Source organism: Marmota monax, unplaced genomic scaffold (assembly GCF_021218885.2).
Source record: "Marmota monax isolate L192 unplaced genomic scaffold, Marmota_monax_Labrador192_F-V1.1 WCK01_AAM20220418_F8-fsc00364, whole genome shotgun sequence".
NCBI lineage: Eukaryota > Metazoa > Chordata > Mammalia > Rodentia > Sciuridae > Marmota > Marmota monax.
This window is the reverse complement of record NW_026694525.1, coordinates 632,883-650,458: the sequence shown is the minus strand read 5'-3', so window position 1 is coordinate 650,458 and position 17,576 is coordinate 632,883. Positions and strand designations below refer to the sequence as shown.

General features: G+C 39.6%; 2 protein-coding genes across 3 annotated transcripts in view; both read left to right on the top strand.

The window, feature by feature from the left end:
* The window catches only part of Hdac8 (histone deacetylase 8), a 234,164-nt gene extending 229,376 nt beyond the window's left edge, over positions 1-4,788 (top strand). For both annotated transcript variants that reach the window (XM_046420240.2, XM_046420238.2), the window contains one exon: positions 4,242-4,788. In XM_046420240.2, the coding sequence (XP_046276196.1) occupies positions 4,242-4,250 (9 nt within the window). In that variant the 3' untranslated portion in view covers positions 4,251-4,788. The remainder of the gene's footprint in view (positions 1-4,241) is intronic.
* A 4,832-nt stretch (positions 4,789-9,620) lies between these two features.
* Positions 9,621-10,828, top strand: LOC124076352 (inorganic pyrophosphatase 2, mitochondrial-like). Its single transcript, XM_046420232.2, has one exon. It carries the CDS (start codon positions 9,627-9,629, stop codon positions 10,653-10,655), a length of 1,029 nt encoding a protein of 342 aa, XP_046276188.1. The 5' UTR covers positions 9,621-9,626; the 3' UTR covers positions 10,656-10,828.
* Positions 10,829-17,576: the final 6,748 nt, after the last annotated feature.

Below are 17,576 nucleotides of genomic sequence, written 5' to 3'. Positions count from 1 at the left end.
AGTGGAAACCATTATGCCATATTGATACAGGCATATAATATAATCTGCTCAATCTCAGTTCCCTCTACCTTCCTGTTCCTTCCCCTTCTCTCTCCATCCCTTGCCATCCTCCTCCCTACTCTGATCCATTTTCTCTACTCTACTATCCCTCTTCTTTCATAGTAGAATTGAGGAAAAAGGAAAATATTTCTTATACTCAGGATGACTCAAATTAGAAAAATGAAGAAAGCAACAAGAGGGCTTCATATGTGTTGCCCCAATCTCCTTTACACACATCCAGTCTTGGCCTCTTGAGGCATTTGGGTTTTCCCCCTCTGGTCTGAACTCCATGTATCCCTCAGGCCCCAGACTGTGTTGGCTGAATTTTCTCAGGCTGCCACCCACTGCTGGAAAAGCTAGACATGAAAGGGAGACAATGGGCATTATTTAAGCTTACATTATATTGTTACCCAAATTTAACATTGCTCATCATCAACTTTTGGAGGAAATTATTTCTGTTGTTTTTCTTAATTGTCTCCAAATGTAACTGGATAGCAAGTCAGGGCAGCAGAGAATACAGCACCCACCTTTCCTCTCTGTGGACACATGACATTGGAACATTGTGATGTAGTTTTTGTCCACCCATGCATTCACTCATTCCTTCATGCTCTGACTAGGCTTCAGATGGAGGGACCCCTCACTTCAGCACCAGGATCCCCAGTGGTATGACCTCAGCAGGAGCAACCAAGCAAGCAATGACATGAGACAGGAACATATGGATGGAGCATGTCTATTTAAACAAAGGAGTTGGACTGCATTCATAAGTGGTCAGGAGCTCCTGAAGAAAGGAGAGGGGTGTGATCACAGGTAGAAATTACTGGGAGACAACTCCAGAAACAGGAGGACTACTGAAAAGCTGTTGCAGTGACCCAAGTAATATATGTGACTAAGGAAGAGACAGTGGAATAGAAAAGAAGAAACATATTTGAGAGAAATCTTGAGATTAGGCTTGGTAACTCATAAGACATGGAGGAAGCATGAACCAAAAGATGAAGAAACAAAGATTATTCAGAGATTTTTTGAGTTTAGTAGTTTAAAACACCAAAAACATGATCCAAACAAGGGAAAAAATGCTAAACTAGATCTCATCAAAACATCTTTTTCAAAAAACTTATCTTTTGCTTTACAAAAGACTTAGTAGAATAAAAAGATAAGTTATGTAGTGAGATAAAATATTTACAAATCATATGTCCAATAACAGATTTGTATCTAAAACAAAGAATTCTCCAAAATATGGGTAAATGCTATGGGTGCAGCTCAGTAGTAGAGTGCTTGCCTAGCATGGGAGAGGCCCTGGGTTGCATGCTCCAGCATTGCAAAAAAGGAGAAGAGGATTAATGATACCCCTACCTGAAAATTTTAAAAAGGCCGGGTATGGTGGCACACACCTGTATTACAAGCAACTCGGGAGGCTGAGGCAGGAGGATCGTGAATTCAAAGCCGGCCTCAGCAATGGCAAGGCACTAAGCAACTCAGTGTGACCCTGTCTTTAAATAAAATACAAAATAGAGCCATGGATGTGGCTCAATAGTTGAGTGCCTGGTACCAAACAAACAAACAAACAACAAAAAAAAAAAAAAAAAAAAAAAAAACTGAAAAAGTTCCCACCAGCTCAGGAGGCTGAGGCAGGAGAATTTCAAGTTCAGAGCCAGCCTTAGTAACTTAGCAAAACCCTAAGCAACTCAGTGAGACTCTGTCTCTAAATAAAATATAAAAAAGGGGCTGGGATTGTGGCTCAGTGGTAGAGCACTCCCCTAGCATGGGCAGGACCCGGGTTCAATCCCCAGCACCACATAAAAATAGAAGGCATTGTGTTGTGTCCATCTACACCTAAAAAATAAATATTAAAAATGGGGGGCTGGGGGAAAAAAGGGCTGGGGATATGGCTCAGCAGTTAAACAACTAACTCTGGGTTTAATCCCTGGTACAAAAAAAAAAAGTTTAAAAAGTGAGAAGATGCAGGGGGCATGGGATGAGTAGAGAAACTTTAGATTGGGCAAAGGTATAGGAGGGGAGGGGAGGGGGTATGGGAGTAGGAAAGATGGTGGAATGAGATACACATAATTACTCTAGGTACATGCATGATTGCATGAATAGTGTGACCCTACTTCATGTACAGAGAACTGAAAAATTATGCTCCATTTGTGTACCATGAATCAAAGAGCATTCTGCTGTCATGTATAACTGATTAGAACAAATGAATTTTTAAAAAGTGATAAAAGAGCTAATTAACATATAATATTATGTAACATAATAAATCCCGTGTGTTACTGGTCTCCTTCCATGAGCAAATATTTGTTTTTGTTTTCATAGACTTTATTGTTGGGAATAATTTCAGATTTACTGAAAAATTGTAAGGATAGTACAGAGAGTTCCCATGTGCCTCACACTCAGTCTTGCTCACCTTTGACATTTTATGTTCCTATGATATGTTACATTTAAAGATCCAATTTGATACATTATGAACTATCCCTTATTCAGGCTTCTTTTAACTGCTCCAGGATCCCATCCAGAATACCACATTTTCTTTAGGTCTTATGTCTCCTTTGGCTCCTCTAGGCTGTAGTAATTTCTCAGACTTTCCTTGTTTTTAATAACCTCTAAAATTGTGAGGAGTGCTGGTCAAGTAAGTAAATTTGTAGGATGCCTCTCTTTTGGAATTTGGTTTTCATCATAATTAGACTGGGGCTATGGGTTTAGAAAGGAAACCCGCTTAAGAAAAGGACCATTTTCACCCCCATTGTAGCTGGGATACCTACTATCAACATGGAGCCTTGATCACTGGCTGAAGTAGTGTTTATCAGATTTCTCCACTGTAAAGTTATTCTTTCTCCTTGTTTTCCATACTGTAAGGAAGTCTCTATGCAGAGTGCATAATAAAGAATTGAGAGTTAGGCTCCCCCTCTTTGAAGATAGAGCATCAAATAAGTTATTGGAAATTCTTCTGCACTGGAGATTTGCCTCCAATAATTTTTGAAAAATTTTGATGAAGTCTAATTTATCAAATTATTTCTTATGATTATTGTTTGGGGGGTACTAAGAAAACTTTGCCCAACCCTTGTTTTCTTTTTGCTTGACTATATTTTCAGATCTTTTTCTAATAAGGATGCATTGCTTTGTAATAATTAATAGCAAGTTTTAAATATTTAATAAAAAGATCCATGCATGGATCTTTAATAAAGTGACGCATGCCAGTAATTCCAGCTACTTGGGAGGCTGAGACTGGAAGATCATAAGATCCAAGCCAGTGTGAGAAAAAAAAAAAAAAAGATTTGCACATACAGAAAGTAAATTTGCTATATATTAATTTAAAAATTAGATAGGCAAGTGGTTTATTTCTGATTATGTGTCCTTTTTCCTCCTTTTTTTCCACTTATCCATCCACTCAGTCATTTACTGAGCACCTACTATGTATGAGGCATTGTGCTAGACTTTGGTGATCAACAAAAAGTAAGGCAACCCAGATCCCAGTCCTCATGGAATATTCTTCCTGTTTCAGAGGAGAAGTGATCAGTAGGGTTTGGAGCCCGATGATCTGCTTGGGGAAATGGGCCAGGGAAAGACTAGCAAGGGACAAAGTGAGCAAAACTTTCCTTCCTAGAGCCTGATCCTGTAGGCTTGCAAATGATCACTTTTTAGAAAAGGCTCTTAGGCTTGAGGGCAGTGGAAGGCTCCCACTCCATATTTCAGGGGTATTCACAAGAGAAACTGCTAGGAGGGATGTACCCTGCTAAGGGAGGAAGAAAGGCTAGGGGTAGAAGGAGATTTGATTCAGTTAATTGTAAACTCTGAAATGTATAACATGAATGTGCATTTGTGTTTGTGTGTGTGTATGTCTTAAAACAACTATTTGTTTAGTTCATGACTCTGTGGACTGGCATTTGAACTGGGCTCAGCTGAGTGGTTCTTCTGGTTTAGTCTGGATCCACCCAGCATCTGAAGTCACCTGATTATCAAAAACCTCACTTGGAATTCATGTAATTGACTGATAGTTGCTGGGATCATAAGGGTATCTGGGCCCTTTGCTACACATCTTCCAGCAGGCTGGCTTGTACTTGTTCACTTGGTAGGATCACAAGGTTCCCAAGAGCAGCAAGAGAGCAAGCCCCATAATGCAAAACTGTTCTTCTTCACAGCTTATTGAGATGTATCATTCACATACATTACCTGAACTTGAATTTTGTTTTCTGTCCTGTTTGCAGGGAATCTGAAGCATGTGGTCTAGTTGACAAAAAGAGATCACATTTCCAGCGCTAAGCAGCAGTGCCTGTAATGAAGACAGCGTGTTTATTCCAGCAGTTTGTGGAATTTGTGACTGCAGGGGAAATTTGGATGAAATTACTTCCTGAAAATTTCCAAGGGGCACCAAGTAGCAACGGGCCTCCTGGGGTGAGAAGGCAGGCACCCCAGAGTCCTCAACTAGCTTAGGGGAAGAGGAAGATAGACAACATTTAATGTATTTTTTAAAAACACACAAATGCAGTTTTTAATTTTAATCTTTGAAAATTATTTTTAAGTGAGTTGGGGAAGGGGTGTTTTTATTTTCTTAAAGGAACAGATCAGAGCTCTGGTCACCAGTTTGTTGACGGGAACTGCTGACAGGCAGGGTTTGGATCTCAGGACCATCCAGATGGAGCCCCAGGGAAGGGAGGAAACAATCAGTAAACTGGGTGGTGGAGTGGAGTCCACTACTGTTGTTTTAGGATTCACTATCTATTTTGTTTTTTTAATAAAATCTTTGAAAACCTACCTCCTTGCCCCATTGTTCTCATTGTTAACTGACATTGTTAACTGACACTTCACCCTTTCTTCCTTGAACTTTTCCCCTCACCAAAGAGGCAAGAACAGCCCTATTGCTTCCAAGCTCTGCTCTGGTTCTGCCTTAGAAGCTCACCCTGAGTGCTGGACCCTGCTGGGGAAATAGTGAGTCTCCACCACAAGCCCTGAGGGCAGAAGGCCAAGTTCTGTCTTGTGCTGGGACCTGATCATGGTGGAGAAAGCATGGAGATGCAGGCATTTCAACCAAGGAGAAAGTCTTGCTAGCACCTTAGGGAGGAACTGCCGCTGCCCAGGAAGGATTTAGGAATGGGAAAGATAGGTTGGCATGTCAGGTATAAGTGGGGCATTCCCATGGATAGGGAAAATACTTCCTAGCAAAGTATAGACAGTACATGGGATGAAAGGGGTCTATGGGTATAATATGTTGTTGTTACCCTAAGCTCTCAGGAGATGGCCAGATGGCAAAATAGGAATAGGGAATAATGTGAAAGATGATGAAAAGAAAGGGATAACCACACAGCATGATTTTTTTTTCTTTTGTCTCTTTTTTTTTTTTTTAAGTATTGGCAATTGAATCCCAGGGCCTTGCACACGTTAGGCTAACATCATTCCACCACTATGTTACACCAACAACAACCCTCCCCCCACCTTTATTTTGAGACAGAAAATGAAATTCAATCACTAAATTCTAGGTTGACCTCAAACTTGCCATCCTCCTGCCTCAGCCTCCTGAGTAGCTGGGATTACAGGTGTGCACCAGTACACCGGGTAAAACATGATCATATAATTTGATTTACCAAGTATTTATGAAACTCTTACAACTGCTGGGACTGGGATAGGAGACAAGGACACAACCCTATCCCGGTCATATAGGAATTCCCAGACAAAGCAAAGAAGGAGGAAAAAGAAGCAGATCCTGGGTTGTTTCAAGCTTTCTCCAATACAAATGCAGTGCTGGGGAGAGCACTGATGAGGGAGCATCTTCCCCTGTCAGAAAAGCATCTGGGAGCATTTTTAAGGGGACAATGTACAAGCCGGGCCTTCGAGAGTGAGTTGTATTTCTCCAGGCTTCCAAGAGGGGGAAGGGCATTCCACAGAAGGTAGTGGAAAAACCCTTCAATGTTGTTCTGGGATGGAAATAGCCAAGCTTTTATTAAACAGCATGGGATGTTTAATACCAGTCATTTCAAATGGCGACTATTCTGATTTTACACTCTCCACTTAAGGGCAGTTTGACTTATACCCAAAAAGAAGAGGGATTTTAAAGAATAGAACTGTGAGGAGGTGCGGTGCAGGGCTAGGGAAAGCCAGGGAAGCTAGCGAGAGGGTGTTCTCAAAGTGCCATCCTGTAAGAGACCACCCTCCAATGTTTGCCCTCTCAAAGGCTTGCTTAGCCCAGTTTCAACTTCTTATCACAGTCCTCTCATATTACACCCAAAGTGGTCACCCAAATCCCTGTGAAGGCCTCATCCCTGAGAGGAAGCCACCTGGTAAAGAACAATGAGAAATTTGGTGCCCCATGTTCTTTTCAGTGGGAATGGATTGGGGCAAGGAATGTGGCAGAAAGTGCCAGCGCACCAGGGGAGCACTTTGTCACCCAGCAGCAATGATGCCTTCTCCTGACCAGGCTGACCCTACTTGTTTGACCCATACTCTGACCTCAGCTTTGCCCAAATGAGAATAGAACAAGCTGCGGAACTTGTCCACTGCTAGGCCTCTGGAGGATGGGCCTGTTCCTCCTCAGAGAGGGCATCACCTCAATGGCCTTCCAGATTTTTTTGGAGATGTGGGGGACTAAACCCAGGAAATTACACATGATAAGCAAGAGCTCTACCACTGGGATACATCCCCAGAATTTTTATTTTATTTGGAGACAAAATATCACTTAATTGCCAAGTTTGGCCTCAAACTTTTGATTCTCCTCCCTCAGCCTCCTGCTAAGATTGTTCTTCTACTTTTGATTCCTGTAGGAAATGTTGGGCTGGGGGTGGAGTTCAATGATAGAAAGATTGCACAAGGCCCTAGGCAATACAAAAGAGAAGGGAAGGAAAGGGTGAAAGGAGGGGTAAGGGAGAGGAGGAGATGGGAGGAAAGGCAAGAAAGGGAAGAAAGCAAGACTAAAAAAAATCCCACAGATAAAACTAGAAATAATTTTAAATAGTTACAAATTGAAACTGAAATACCCAAAGATAAGCACGGCATCCACAAAACTGGCAAAATAGATAAAGAGTTGCTCTGCCTAGAATTATCATAAATGCACAAGAGGGGAAAATAAAGACTGAAAGGAAATGTAACAAAATATTAAGTGAGTTGGGCTGTTGTGGAGAAGGAAGGCAAAGGATGGTTTATTTTTCTTTTTTTTCTATTTTTTAATATTTCTCAATTTTTTCTCTAGTGAGCACATTTTGCTTTTTATAATTTAAAATAGGTGCTGGGGCTATATAGCTCAGTGGTAAAGCACTTGCCTATCATCTGTGAGGCCTTAAGTTTGATACCCAGCAGGGGGGAAAAAGGTAATATATAAACTTTTAAAAAAGAAAAAAAAAAAGATTGATCTATAGAGACAGTTACAGATCAAAGTCTGTTCAAGACACCTACTGAGGAAGACTTTGTGCTCAGGCCCCAGGGCAGTTCTAATTGCCTAGAGGCTCTGAGCTGGTTTGGTCAGCTTGGAGTCCTCATGATATACAAATCACTAAGCCAGAGAAGTTCTTTTGGTTAAATTGGCTTGAGGGCAAGGCAAGTTTGTACCCAGTGTGAGGCTGTCTCTTCAGGAAACAGCTGCCCATTCACCTACCCACTCCCACTCCTTGAGCTCACAAAGAACCAGCCATCTTAACTGTAATAACAATAGCAAGGTAAACATTGCAATATGCTCCGTTTTACAGATATCTTTCTCCAAAAGTATGTCAATACCTAGCTATTTGGTGGGTATTATCATCCCCTCTTAGAGATGAGAAAATTGAGGCTACAAACTATGGATTAACCTGCCCAGTTCTAGGTAGCAGAGCACAAAAGCAAACTAGCTGGATCTGCAAATCTCCTTACTTTTTCCACTGCCCCACACTAGTACCACTAGAATATTTTTAAACTGTGACTTTGGAGTAAACAACTTTTTCATTGCTTCAAAGTCCAAGCTGGACCAAGCCACATACTACCCCCAAGCTCTCTCCCAACCTCCACAACGTTAATTAATTGTGTGCTTTTCAGCATGTTGCTTGGCCTTTCTGGGTCTGTTTTCTTATGCATAAAATGGGACAAATAATTCCTATACCTCATGGGTTGTTGTGAATGGTTGATGACTTTTCAAAGATGGAAAGACTTGGAAAAGAGCCTCAAGTAGTGTGTTCAGGAGGGGCCTGCCATGAAAATTGGTTCAGGAAGGTTTATCCCTAAGAAGCACCCAGTGCTTCTAAGAGATCCTCAGGCCTCCACTGTCTCTGAGGTACTCACAGGGCCAGAGAAACCAAGTAAAATCTTTAGGCTCTGTCTACAACTTGAGGGTTAAGAAAATCAACATCTTAAAAAAGTATATGAGGGGGCTGGGGTTGTGGCTCAGTGGCAGAGTACTTACCTAGCACGTGTAAGGCACTGGGTTTGATCTTAAGCACCACATATAAATAAATAAAATAAAGTTATAAAAAAGTATATGCGTGTGTGTATCTATATATATTGGATATGCATGTATTTGCATAAAACATCTTTGGAAAGATACACAAGAAACTGGAACACCTTAGTTGCCTCCAGGCAGGAGAACCAGGTGGCAAGTGGCAGGGGAGTGAGGGAGACTTGCACTGTGTTCTTTTTTGTACCTTTTGATTTTTGAACCATGTGAATGCATTACCTGGTCCTCAAAAATGTAAATAAATAAAATTTAAAAATAAAAAAAAGCCAACGGAAAATTCCCAAGTCAGTTTACCTTTGGGGAGGGTGGAGCTGCTTCTGCTTCAGTTATTGTGAGCTGTTACAGAGGGAGCAGTATATTCCCAATTCTATATTTAAGACTCTTTCTGAGGCAGAAAGACTTCTTTATTAGAAAATCAAATATTGTCATTCAAGGGAAAAAAAGGAAGAAGGAGGAAGAGGAAGAAGAGGAGAAAAAGGTGGAGGATTTTGACATCTCTAAGCCCCTGCCCAGAAAGTTCTATAGTGACTCCTCTACTGCAATTGTCAAGGGCAGATTCCCAAACCTACTCAGAGAAGGACCCAGAGCTGACCAGTAAAGTCTTACATGCAACATGCTCACTTCCACCTCACATTGCCTGGGGTTAAGCCCCTTCTCTGTCACTCACTGTGATAGGCTCACAGCTTCAGCCTCTTCATCTATCAAATGGGGATAATACCTGGACCTACCTCATAGAGTAGTTGTGAGGGGACCAGAAATAATAGAAAAAGCACATGGGAGACTGCATGTTAGGTATCAGTAGTAGACACTGTTCCGCTGTACCCCAGTACCTGGCACCTTAGTAGTGCTCAGTACATACTTAATGGAATGTTAGAAATATGTAATAAAACATAGTTATATATTGTAGGTATTATGGAACAGGGAATCCAGACTGGGGCAACCATGAAGGTTATGAGTCTTGAGGTGAGTATGGGGAAAGAACATTTCAGGCAAAGGGACTGCATGAATGAAAGCAAAAGTTTCCAGAAATAGGGAAACTCTAAGCAGTTCAGTGTTGGTGGAACACAGAATATAAGATAGCATTCAAGCAAACCAATTGCAAAAAGATGTTTTTAAAACAATGAGGGAAATTTGGACATGTACTAGGTGATATTAAGAAATTATCAGGACAGTCGCCTACGCCATGCGCGCGCTGCTGCCGCTGCTGCGCACCGGTCGCGGGTGGCGCGTGGGGGGCCCTGCCGCCGCCCGCCTGCCTCAAGCAGCGAGCGCGGGGAGCGGGCCGCGCCGCGCCATGGCCCTGTACCGCACGGAGGAACGCGGCCAGCTCCACTCGCAGGATTACCGCATCTTCTTCAAGAATGTAGCTGGTCACTACATTTCCCCCTTTCATGATATTCCTCTGAAGGGGGACTCTAAGAAAGAGGAAAATGGCATTCCTACAAAGAAAGCACGAAATGATGAATCTGAGAATTTGTTTAATATGGTTGTAGAAATACCTCGGTGGACAAACGCTAAAATGGAGATAGCCACCCAGGAGCCATTGAATCCCATTAAGCAAGATGTAAAGGATGGCAAGCCACGCTTCACGGCAAATATCTTCCCTTACAAAGGTTATATATGGAATTATGGAGCCCTCCCTCAGACTTGGGAAGATCCCCATCAAAAAGATAAGAGCACAAACTGCTGTGGAGATAATGATCCTATTGATGTTTGTGAAATAGGCTCAAAGGTTCTATCTCCTGGAGAGGTTATTCATGTGAAGATCCTTGGAATTTTGGCTCTTATTGATGAAGGTGAAACAGATTGGAAATTAATTGCTATCAATGCGAATGATCCTGAAGCTACAAAGTTTCATGATATTGATGATGTTAGGAAGTTCAAACCAGGTTATCTGGAAGCTACTATTAATTGGTTGACATATTATAAGGTGCCAGAGGGAAAACCAGAAAATAAGTTTGCTTTTAATGGAGAATTCAAAAACAAGGCTTTTGCCCTTGAAATTATTAAATCTACTCATGAATGTTGGAAAGCAATGCTTATGAAGAAATGTGATAGAGGGGCTATAAATTGCACAAACGTGCAGGTATGTGGTAGCCCTTTCCATTGCACTCCAGAGAAAGCAAGATCATTAGTTGAATCGGTCTTAACATCTTCGTCAAATAAAGAAAGTAATATAGACGACCAAGTATGGCACTTCCTTGGCAAGTGATTACAACGTTTGAAGTTCTGCCATCAAGATTTCAACTTCTATGGGACTCTAAGACTCATTTTCCCTTAGTGCTGGAGACAGGCAGGCCTATGAACATTTGCTGACTTTCTGTTGAATCTTCAATTGTTTTCAATAATGTAATATGTAAATAAACACTGAAATTTTTGAAAAAAAAAAAAGAAAGAAATTATCAGGGCTGGGTTCATAGCTCTGTGGTAGAGCCCTTGCCTAGCACATGTGAGGCACTGGGTTCAATCCCCAGCAGAACATAAAAATAAATTAAACAAAGATATTATGTCCATTTACAACTTAAAAATATTATTTTTATTTGTTTTTATTTTTTATGTGGTACTGAGAATCAAACCCAGTGCCTCACACATGCTAGGCAAGCACTCTGCCACTGAGCCACAACCCCAACCCATACAACTTAAAAAGATTTTTAAAAGAGGAAATGTTGATTTTTAAAAAGAATTTTATCAAAGCTGGGCCAGGTGCAGAGGGACACGCCTGTAATCCCAGCAATTTGGGAAACTGAGGCAAGAAAAATCCCAGTTCCTAGGCCAGCATTGGCAATTTAGCAAGACCCACAGCAACTTAGTGAGACCCTGTCTCATACCAAAAAATAAAAGGGGCTGGGGATATAGCTCAGTGTTAGAGCACCCCTGGGTTCAACCCCTAGTACCATAAAATTTTTAAAAAAAGGAAGGAAGGAAGAAATTATCAAAGTTGGGCACAATAACACATGCCTATAGGTCTAGCTTCTCATGAGGCTGAGGTAGGAGTGTGTCTTGATCCCAGGAGTTTGAAGCCAACACAGTAAGACAAGATTCTTGATAAACTTGTTAAATATAATAATAGTATGGTGGCTTTATATACATTTAAAAAAAAAAAACTCTCATCTATTAGAGATACAAAGGGAAGTAAAATAATATATTTGGGGTTTATTTGAAAATACTCCAAAAGAAAAAATGTATGTGGGAAGAAAGGATATGGGTGAAACAAAATTTAAAAAGTACAGATCATTGTTGAAATTGGTTGAATGAATACATGGGAATTGATTATCATATGCTCTATGCTTTTGCATGTTTTTATTCCATAATAAAAAAATGGAATATATAGCAGTGAGTGGCAAAAAGTAAAGGTAACAGGGGCCAGATAACAAAAGACCTCCTGTGCTACGTGGAGGAGCTTCTCTAAGAGCCACCAAAAAGTGTAAAGCCAAAGAGGGGTCCTATCAGATTTATATTCTGGAAAGCTCTCTCTGGCTGCTCTATAGACACAAATGAGAAACCTGGTGAGACCCAGCTTCAAAGTGGCTGCCTATGAGTTGCCTCTGTTTACCTCAGAGTCCTAGAACCTTCCTTCCTCAGTCCCCAGTAACTTTCTTCTTACCACTTACTCGGTGAAAAGAAAGCATGCACGTTATCACACACATTTATGTGTATGTCTAATGGAATTACCATTTTTCCCCAATATCTGCTTGAGGTAAAAAATTCAAACAATACATATAATGATTCCCTCATATCACTACAACTCAGTGATATGTTACAATTTGGTCTTTACCTTTTCAGATATTTTTCATATACTCCAAAATATTATTGAGCACCTACTATTGCCATAGCCAGGTACTAGGATTATACCTGTATACAAAACAAACAATAATTCCTGTGCCTAGGGAGCTGGTATTATGTGCATATGACTTTTTTTGGTGGGGATAGTGTACTGGGGATTGAACTCAGGGGCACTTGAACACTGAGCCTCATTCCCAGCCCTATTTTTAATTTTATTTAGAGTCAGGGTCTCACTGAGTTGCTTAGCACCTCGTCATTGCTGAGGTTGGTTTTTGAACTTTCAGTCCTCCTGTCTCAGGCTCCCAAGCTGCTAGGATTACAGGCATGTGCCACTGTGCCCGGTTGCATATAACTTTTGTATATGTGTGTGGTAGGGGAGGGGGGTTTACTGGGAATAGAACCCAGGGGCACTCTACCACGAAGTTACATCACCACCCCTTTTCATTTTTTATTTTGATATAGGGTCTTGCTAAGTTGCCCAGGCTGGCCTAGAACTGGCCTCAGCCTCCCAAGTCACTGGGGTCACAGGCATGTGCTACTGTGCCTGGCTTATATATGACTTTTATATGAATCAAATACATGGAATTATTTAATTATATGCCATGGACAGCTTTTCCTTATTAATCCTTAAAGAACTACCTTATTCATATTTAATTATGGCATAACATACCAAAATATGCCAAACATACCTAACATTCCAAAAAAGTAAAGAATATCTGATCTCTTAAAAATGGTCACATTACATGGATGCTCTGAAAATTTTTAACCTGTTCCCTACTGCTGAACATTCAGAATTATCTCAATTTTCTTTTTTTAAACTATTTTAAATTTATTGGTTCTTTTTAGTTATACATGACACATAAAAGCATTGCACAACAGCAAGCTACTTAAGCTAATAAAAGAATTTGGCAAAGTTGCAGGATACAAGGTTAACAAAAATCAGTTGTTATTTCTATACACCAACAATGAACAATCCAAAATGTTATTAAGAAAATAATTCTATTCACAACAGTATGCAAAGAATTTTTTTAAAAAGTAGGGAAAGGGTTTGTACATTGAAAACTATAAAATGTAGCTAAGGAAATTAAAGAAGGCACAAATAAATGGAAAGACATCCTGCGTTCATAGATTGAAAGACAATATCATTACTGTGTCAGTATTATTCAATGATCTACAGATTGAAGCCAATCTCTATGAAAACCCTAATGATTTTTAGCAAAAAAAAAAAGCCATCCTTAAATTCTTTTTGCAGAAAATCCATTCTGAAATCCATATAGCATCTTAAGGGACCCAAATAGCCAAAATAATCTTGAAAAGAAAGAACAAAATTAAAGGACTCACACTTATTTATTTCAAAACTTACTACAAAGCTACAGTAATTAAACAGTGTGTTACTGGCATAAGTACAGACATATAGGTGCAATGGAAAAGAACTGAGAGAACAGAAATAACTATTTGTGATTTTGGACAGAGGTACCAAATCCATTTGATGGGGAAAGAACGGTCTTTTCAATAAAAGATACTGAGATAACTGGATTTTCATACACAAAATAATAAAGTTGAACCTCTATCTCAAACAATAAACAAAGTGAATTCAAAATGAATCACAGACTTAAATGTAAGAACCAAAACTACAGAACTGTTAGAAGAAAATATAGGGTTAAATCTTCATGATACACACTTGGCAGTGGATTCTTAGATATGACACCAAAACACAAGAAACAAAAGAAGATAGATGAATTGGACTTCATTGGAACTAAAAACTTTTTTTGCTTCTAAGGACATTATCAACAAAGGGAGAGACTAGAGGTAGAACTCAGTGGTAGTGCTTGCCTAGCCTATATGACCCCTCAATTTGATCCCTATTGCCACAAAAATAAAACAAATTGAAAACACAACTCATAGAATGAGAGAAAATATTTCAAACTGTATGTCTAATAAGGGCCTAGTGTCCAGAATAAATAAAGAACTCAACAACAAAAAATAAGACACAGGCCAAATACAGTGCCTTAATCCCAGCTACTTGGGAAATTGAGGAAGGAGGATCAGAAGTTCAAGGTCAGCCTTTCCAACCTAGTGAGATCCTATCTGAAAATTAAAAAATAAAATAAAATAAAATAAAGCATTTTAAAAATGGCTGGATTGTACCCCAGCAGTAGAACTTTCCTGGGTTCAATCCCTAGTACTGAACTTAATTAAACATTTCTCCAAAGGAGATATACAAATGGTTGACAAGCACATGAAAAGATTCTCAAACATCATTAGTTATTAGGAAAATGCATATCAAAACCACAATGAGCTGCTATTTCACATACACAAGGATGACTATAATTGCCGCAGTCTGGCTGGGCACAAATCATGAGCCACTTGAAGATTCAAGCAGGAACAAACTTTATTTTTAGAACCCACACCGAACGCTGCCCACACGAACTCTCCAGGAACTCCCCAAGTGTTCCACCGGAACTTCGGGAACTTTTCAAGCACTCAACCGGAACTTAACCAACCCACACGAACTCTCTAGGAAATCCGCAAGAGCTCAAAAATAGCGGGCACCCGAGGCAGCAGGAACCACTCCTTCTGGCAAGATGCCAGGCACCATCATGACCTGGCCGTGGCTCTCAATATCTCCCTACTTTTGTTTAATTAAAAAACAAGTATGTGGCTTAGGGACCGTGCCTGTCTTAGGTTGTCCAATACTACATATGGTTCTTACCTGTCATCAGATAAGCTGACCTCAAGGCGTCAGCCTCCTGTCTTAGGTTGGTACTATTGCAATTGGATCTTACCCATCATTGACTACCAGCCCAGCATTTAGCCACACTTGTGGATAGTGGTTTTTACACAAACACCATGAACAACCTAATACAAGCAGAAAGGGGAGGATACAAAACGCCACGACACCAAGCCAATTGACGGCCCCTTTTGGAAAAATTGTACCACCAATGACACCATCAGCAAAGATACCCCGGCACTACTACAATTCACTGCACCAACAGATAGTTCACAATGCATACAAGTGATACATAGTCCAGGCAAGTTCTGCAAGCAGTTCAAAGCAGAGGAATCCATTAATATGTCCTTTTCCTCCCAAAGTAAATCGACTCCTTGATTGAGCATCACTTGTTGAGTTACATTATTCATTGATGCATCAGTTTATACAGTTTGTTGTGATAGCTATCGCAGAAGCTGTAGTTTGGTTTTATCTTTGTCTTCACAGGCACTGGGATGAAGATAGGAATTCTGGCAGTGATGGCTAAAAAAATATTACGTAACATTCCAGCAGGCACTAAAAAAAAAAGCAATTTTCTAAACAATTTAGTATCCTGAATAGAATTAGATATAATGAAAAGGAAAGGTGAAAGTAAACAAACAGATCTGTTAACCACCTTTTTTGTTCACATTTTAAAACAATCCTCAACAGCTGTTTACCCAATTTAAATTAAACCATTTAAATCACATGAATAATATATATATATATATATATATATATATATATATATATTTGGATCAATTTTTTCATGAACGCTCCTCATATATGATATATGGACATATGCACATACAGACATGCAACACAAAACACAAATGTGCACACATAACACAATACATACAACACATAACATAATAGTAAAGGCCTTGTAGCTTTTTACAGGTGAAATCCCCATTGCAATGCTCAAAAACTCCTCAGTCAAAAAATAAAACTGATCAGAAAAAAACATTAACCTAGGTCTGTATGAGCTCAAAAAACAAAACAAAACTTCATGATGTGGGAAAGGGCAATAATAAAATAGATATTGAAAAAAAGCATCCTTGTTACCACCTGGGTTTGACTCTTTTGATATCTCATCCTTTTTCCTGTAACTTGCATATGGGTCTGAAGGTATTCCCACAAGCAAGCCCCAAGGTTTCTTACATTTGAAATAGGCCTTAATGGTGTTCATTATTCATTAGCCTCCTGGTGTGGGAGAACTACTGTCGCAGATGTAAGGATAGCCAAACTGGAGTTCTGGATATCAGCTGTTATGGATTTGAGCCAAATCATCTTCTTTTTGGTCTGTAGAAATCGCTTTAGTTAGTTTCTCTGGAATCCAAATCAGCTGCTGTTCTCCCTGTGGAAACACACAAACAGACCCCTGACTCCAGATAATCACTGGGTCAGGACCTTTCCATTGTCCTGTTTGAATATCCTTCCAAAGTACCTTGGGCTTATGTACATTTTTTGGACACATGTGCCTTTCCGCGCTGATGAATCCAAATTTAAAAAGTTTAGAGTAAAAAGCGTTATTTTAAGTTTATCTTTGGGGGATATATACCCCTTCCCAATTCCCTCTTTTTGCTTTAATAAGTACATTTTAATAGTTTGATGAGCTCTTTCAACTATGCCTTGTCCCTGTGGATTCTATGGGATTCCTGTTATATGAGTAATGCCAAATGATGAGCAAAATTGTTTAAAAGAGGTAGAAGTATAGCCACGGCCATTATCTGTTTTTAACTGTTTTGGAACGCCCACAGTGGCAAAATTTTGTAAGCAATGAGCTATAATATCTTTAGTTTTTTCTCCGGCATGAAGAGAGCCCATCAAAAATCCAGAAGAAGTATCAACTGTAACATACAAATATTTTAATTTTCCAAATTCTGGCAAGTGTGTGACATCCATCTGCCAAATATGGTTAGGTATCAGTCCTCTAGGACTGACTCCAAGATTAACTTGTGGTAAAAAGGTCACACAATTTTGACATTGTTTTATTATTTGTCTAGCTTGTTCCTTAGTTATTTTAAAGCGCTTTTGTAAAGTATTAGCATTGACATGGAACCTTTTATGAAAATTTGTAGCTTCTTATAGTGTACAGAAAATATGTATGTCATGTGTAGTTTTATCTGCTAAATCATTGCCCAAACTAAGGGCTCCAGGCAATCCTGTATGTGCCCTGATATGTCCTATAAAGAATGGATCTTTTCTATCCCAGATTAGACTTTGTATAGTGGAAAACAAAGAGAAAACAGTAGAGGAAGCGGAAATCCTACCAGCATCTTCAAGGGATACTCTAGCATTAACTATAAACTGACTATCAGAAAATAAATTAAATACAGAATCTTTAAACATTATAAAAGCTTGTAATACTGCATTAAGCTCTACCTTTTGAGCTGATTGTTTGGGTACTAAAAATGTAAAAGTTTGATCAGGGGTAACTACTGCTGCTGTACCATTATTTGACCCATCAGTGAATATATTTGGAGCATTCATGATAGGTGTTTTTCTTGTCATTTTTGGAAAAACTAGAGGATGCGAAGACCAAAAAGACAACAAAGGATTAGATGGTAAGTGGTTATCAAATGAAACATTAGATTTGCA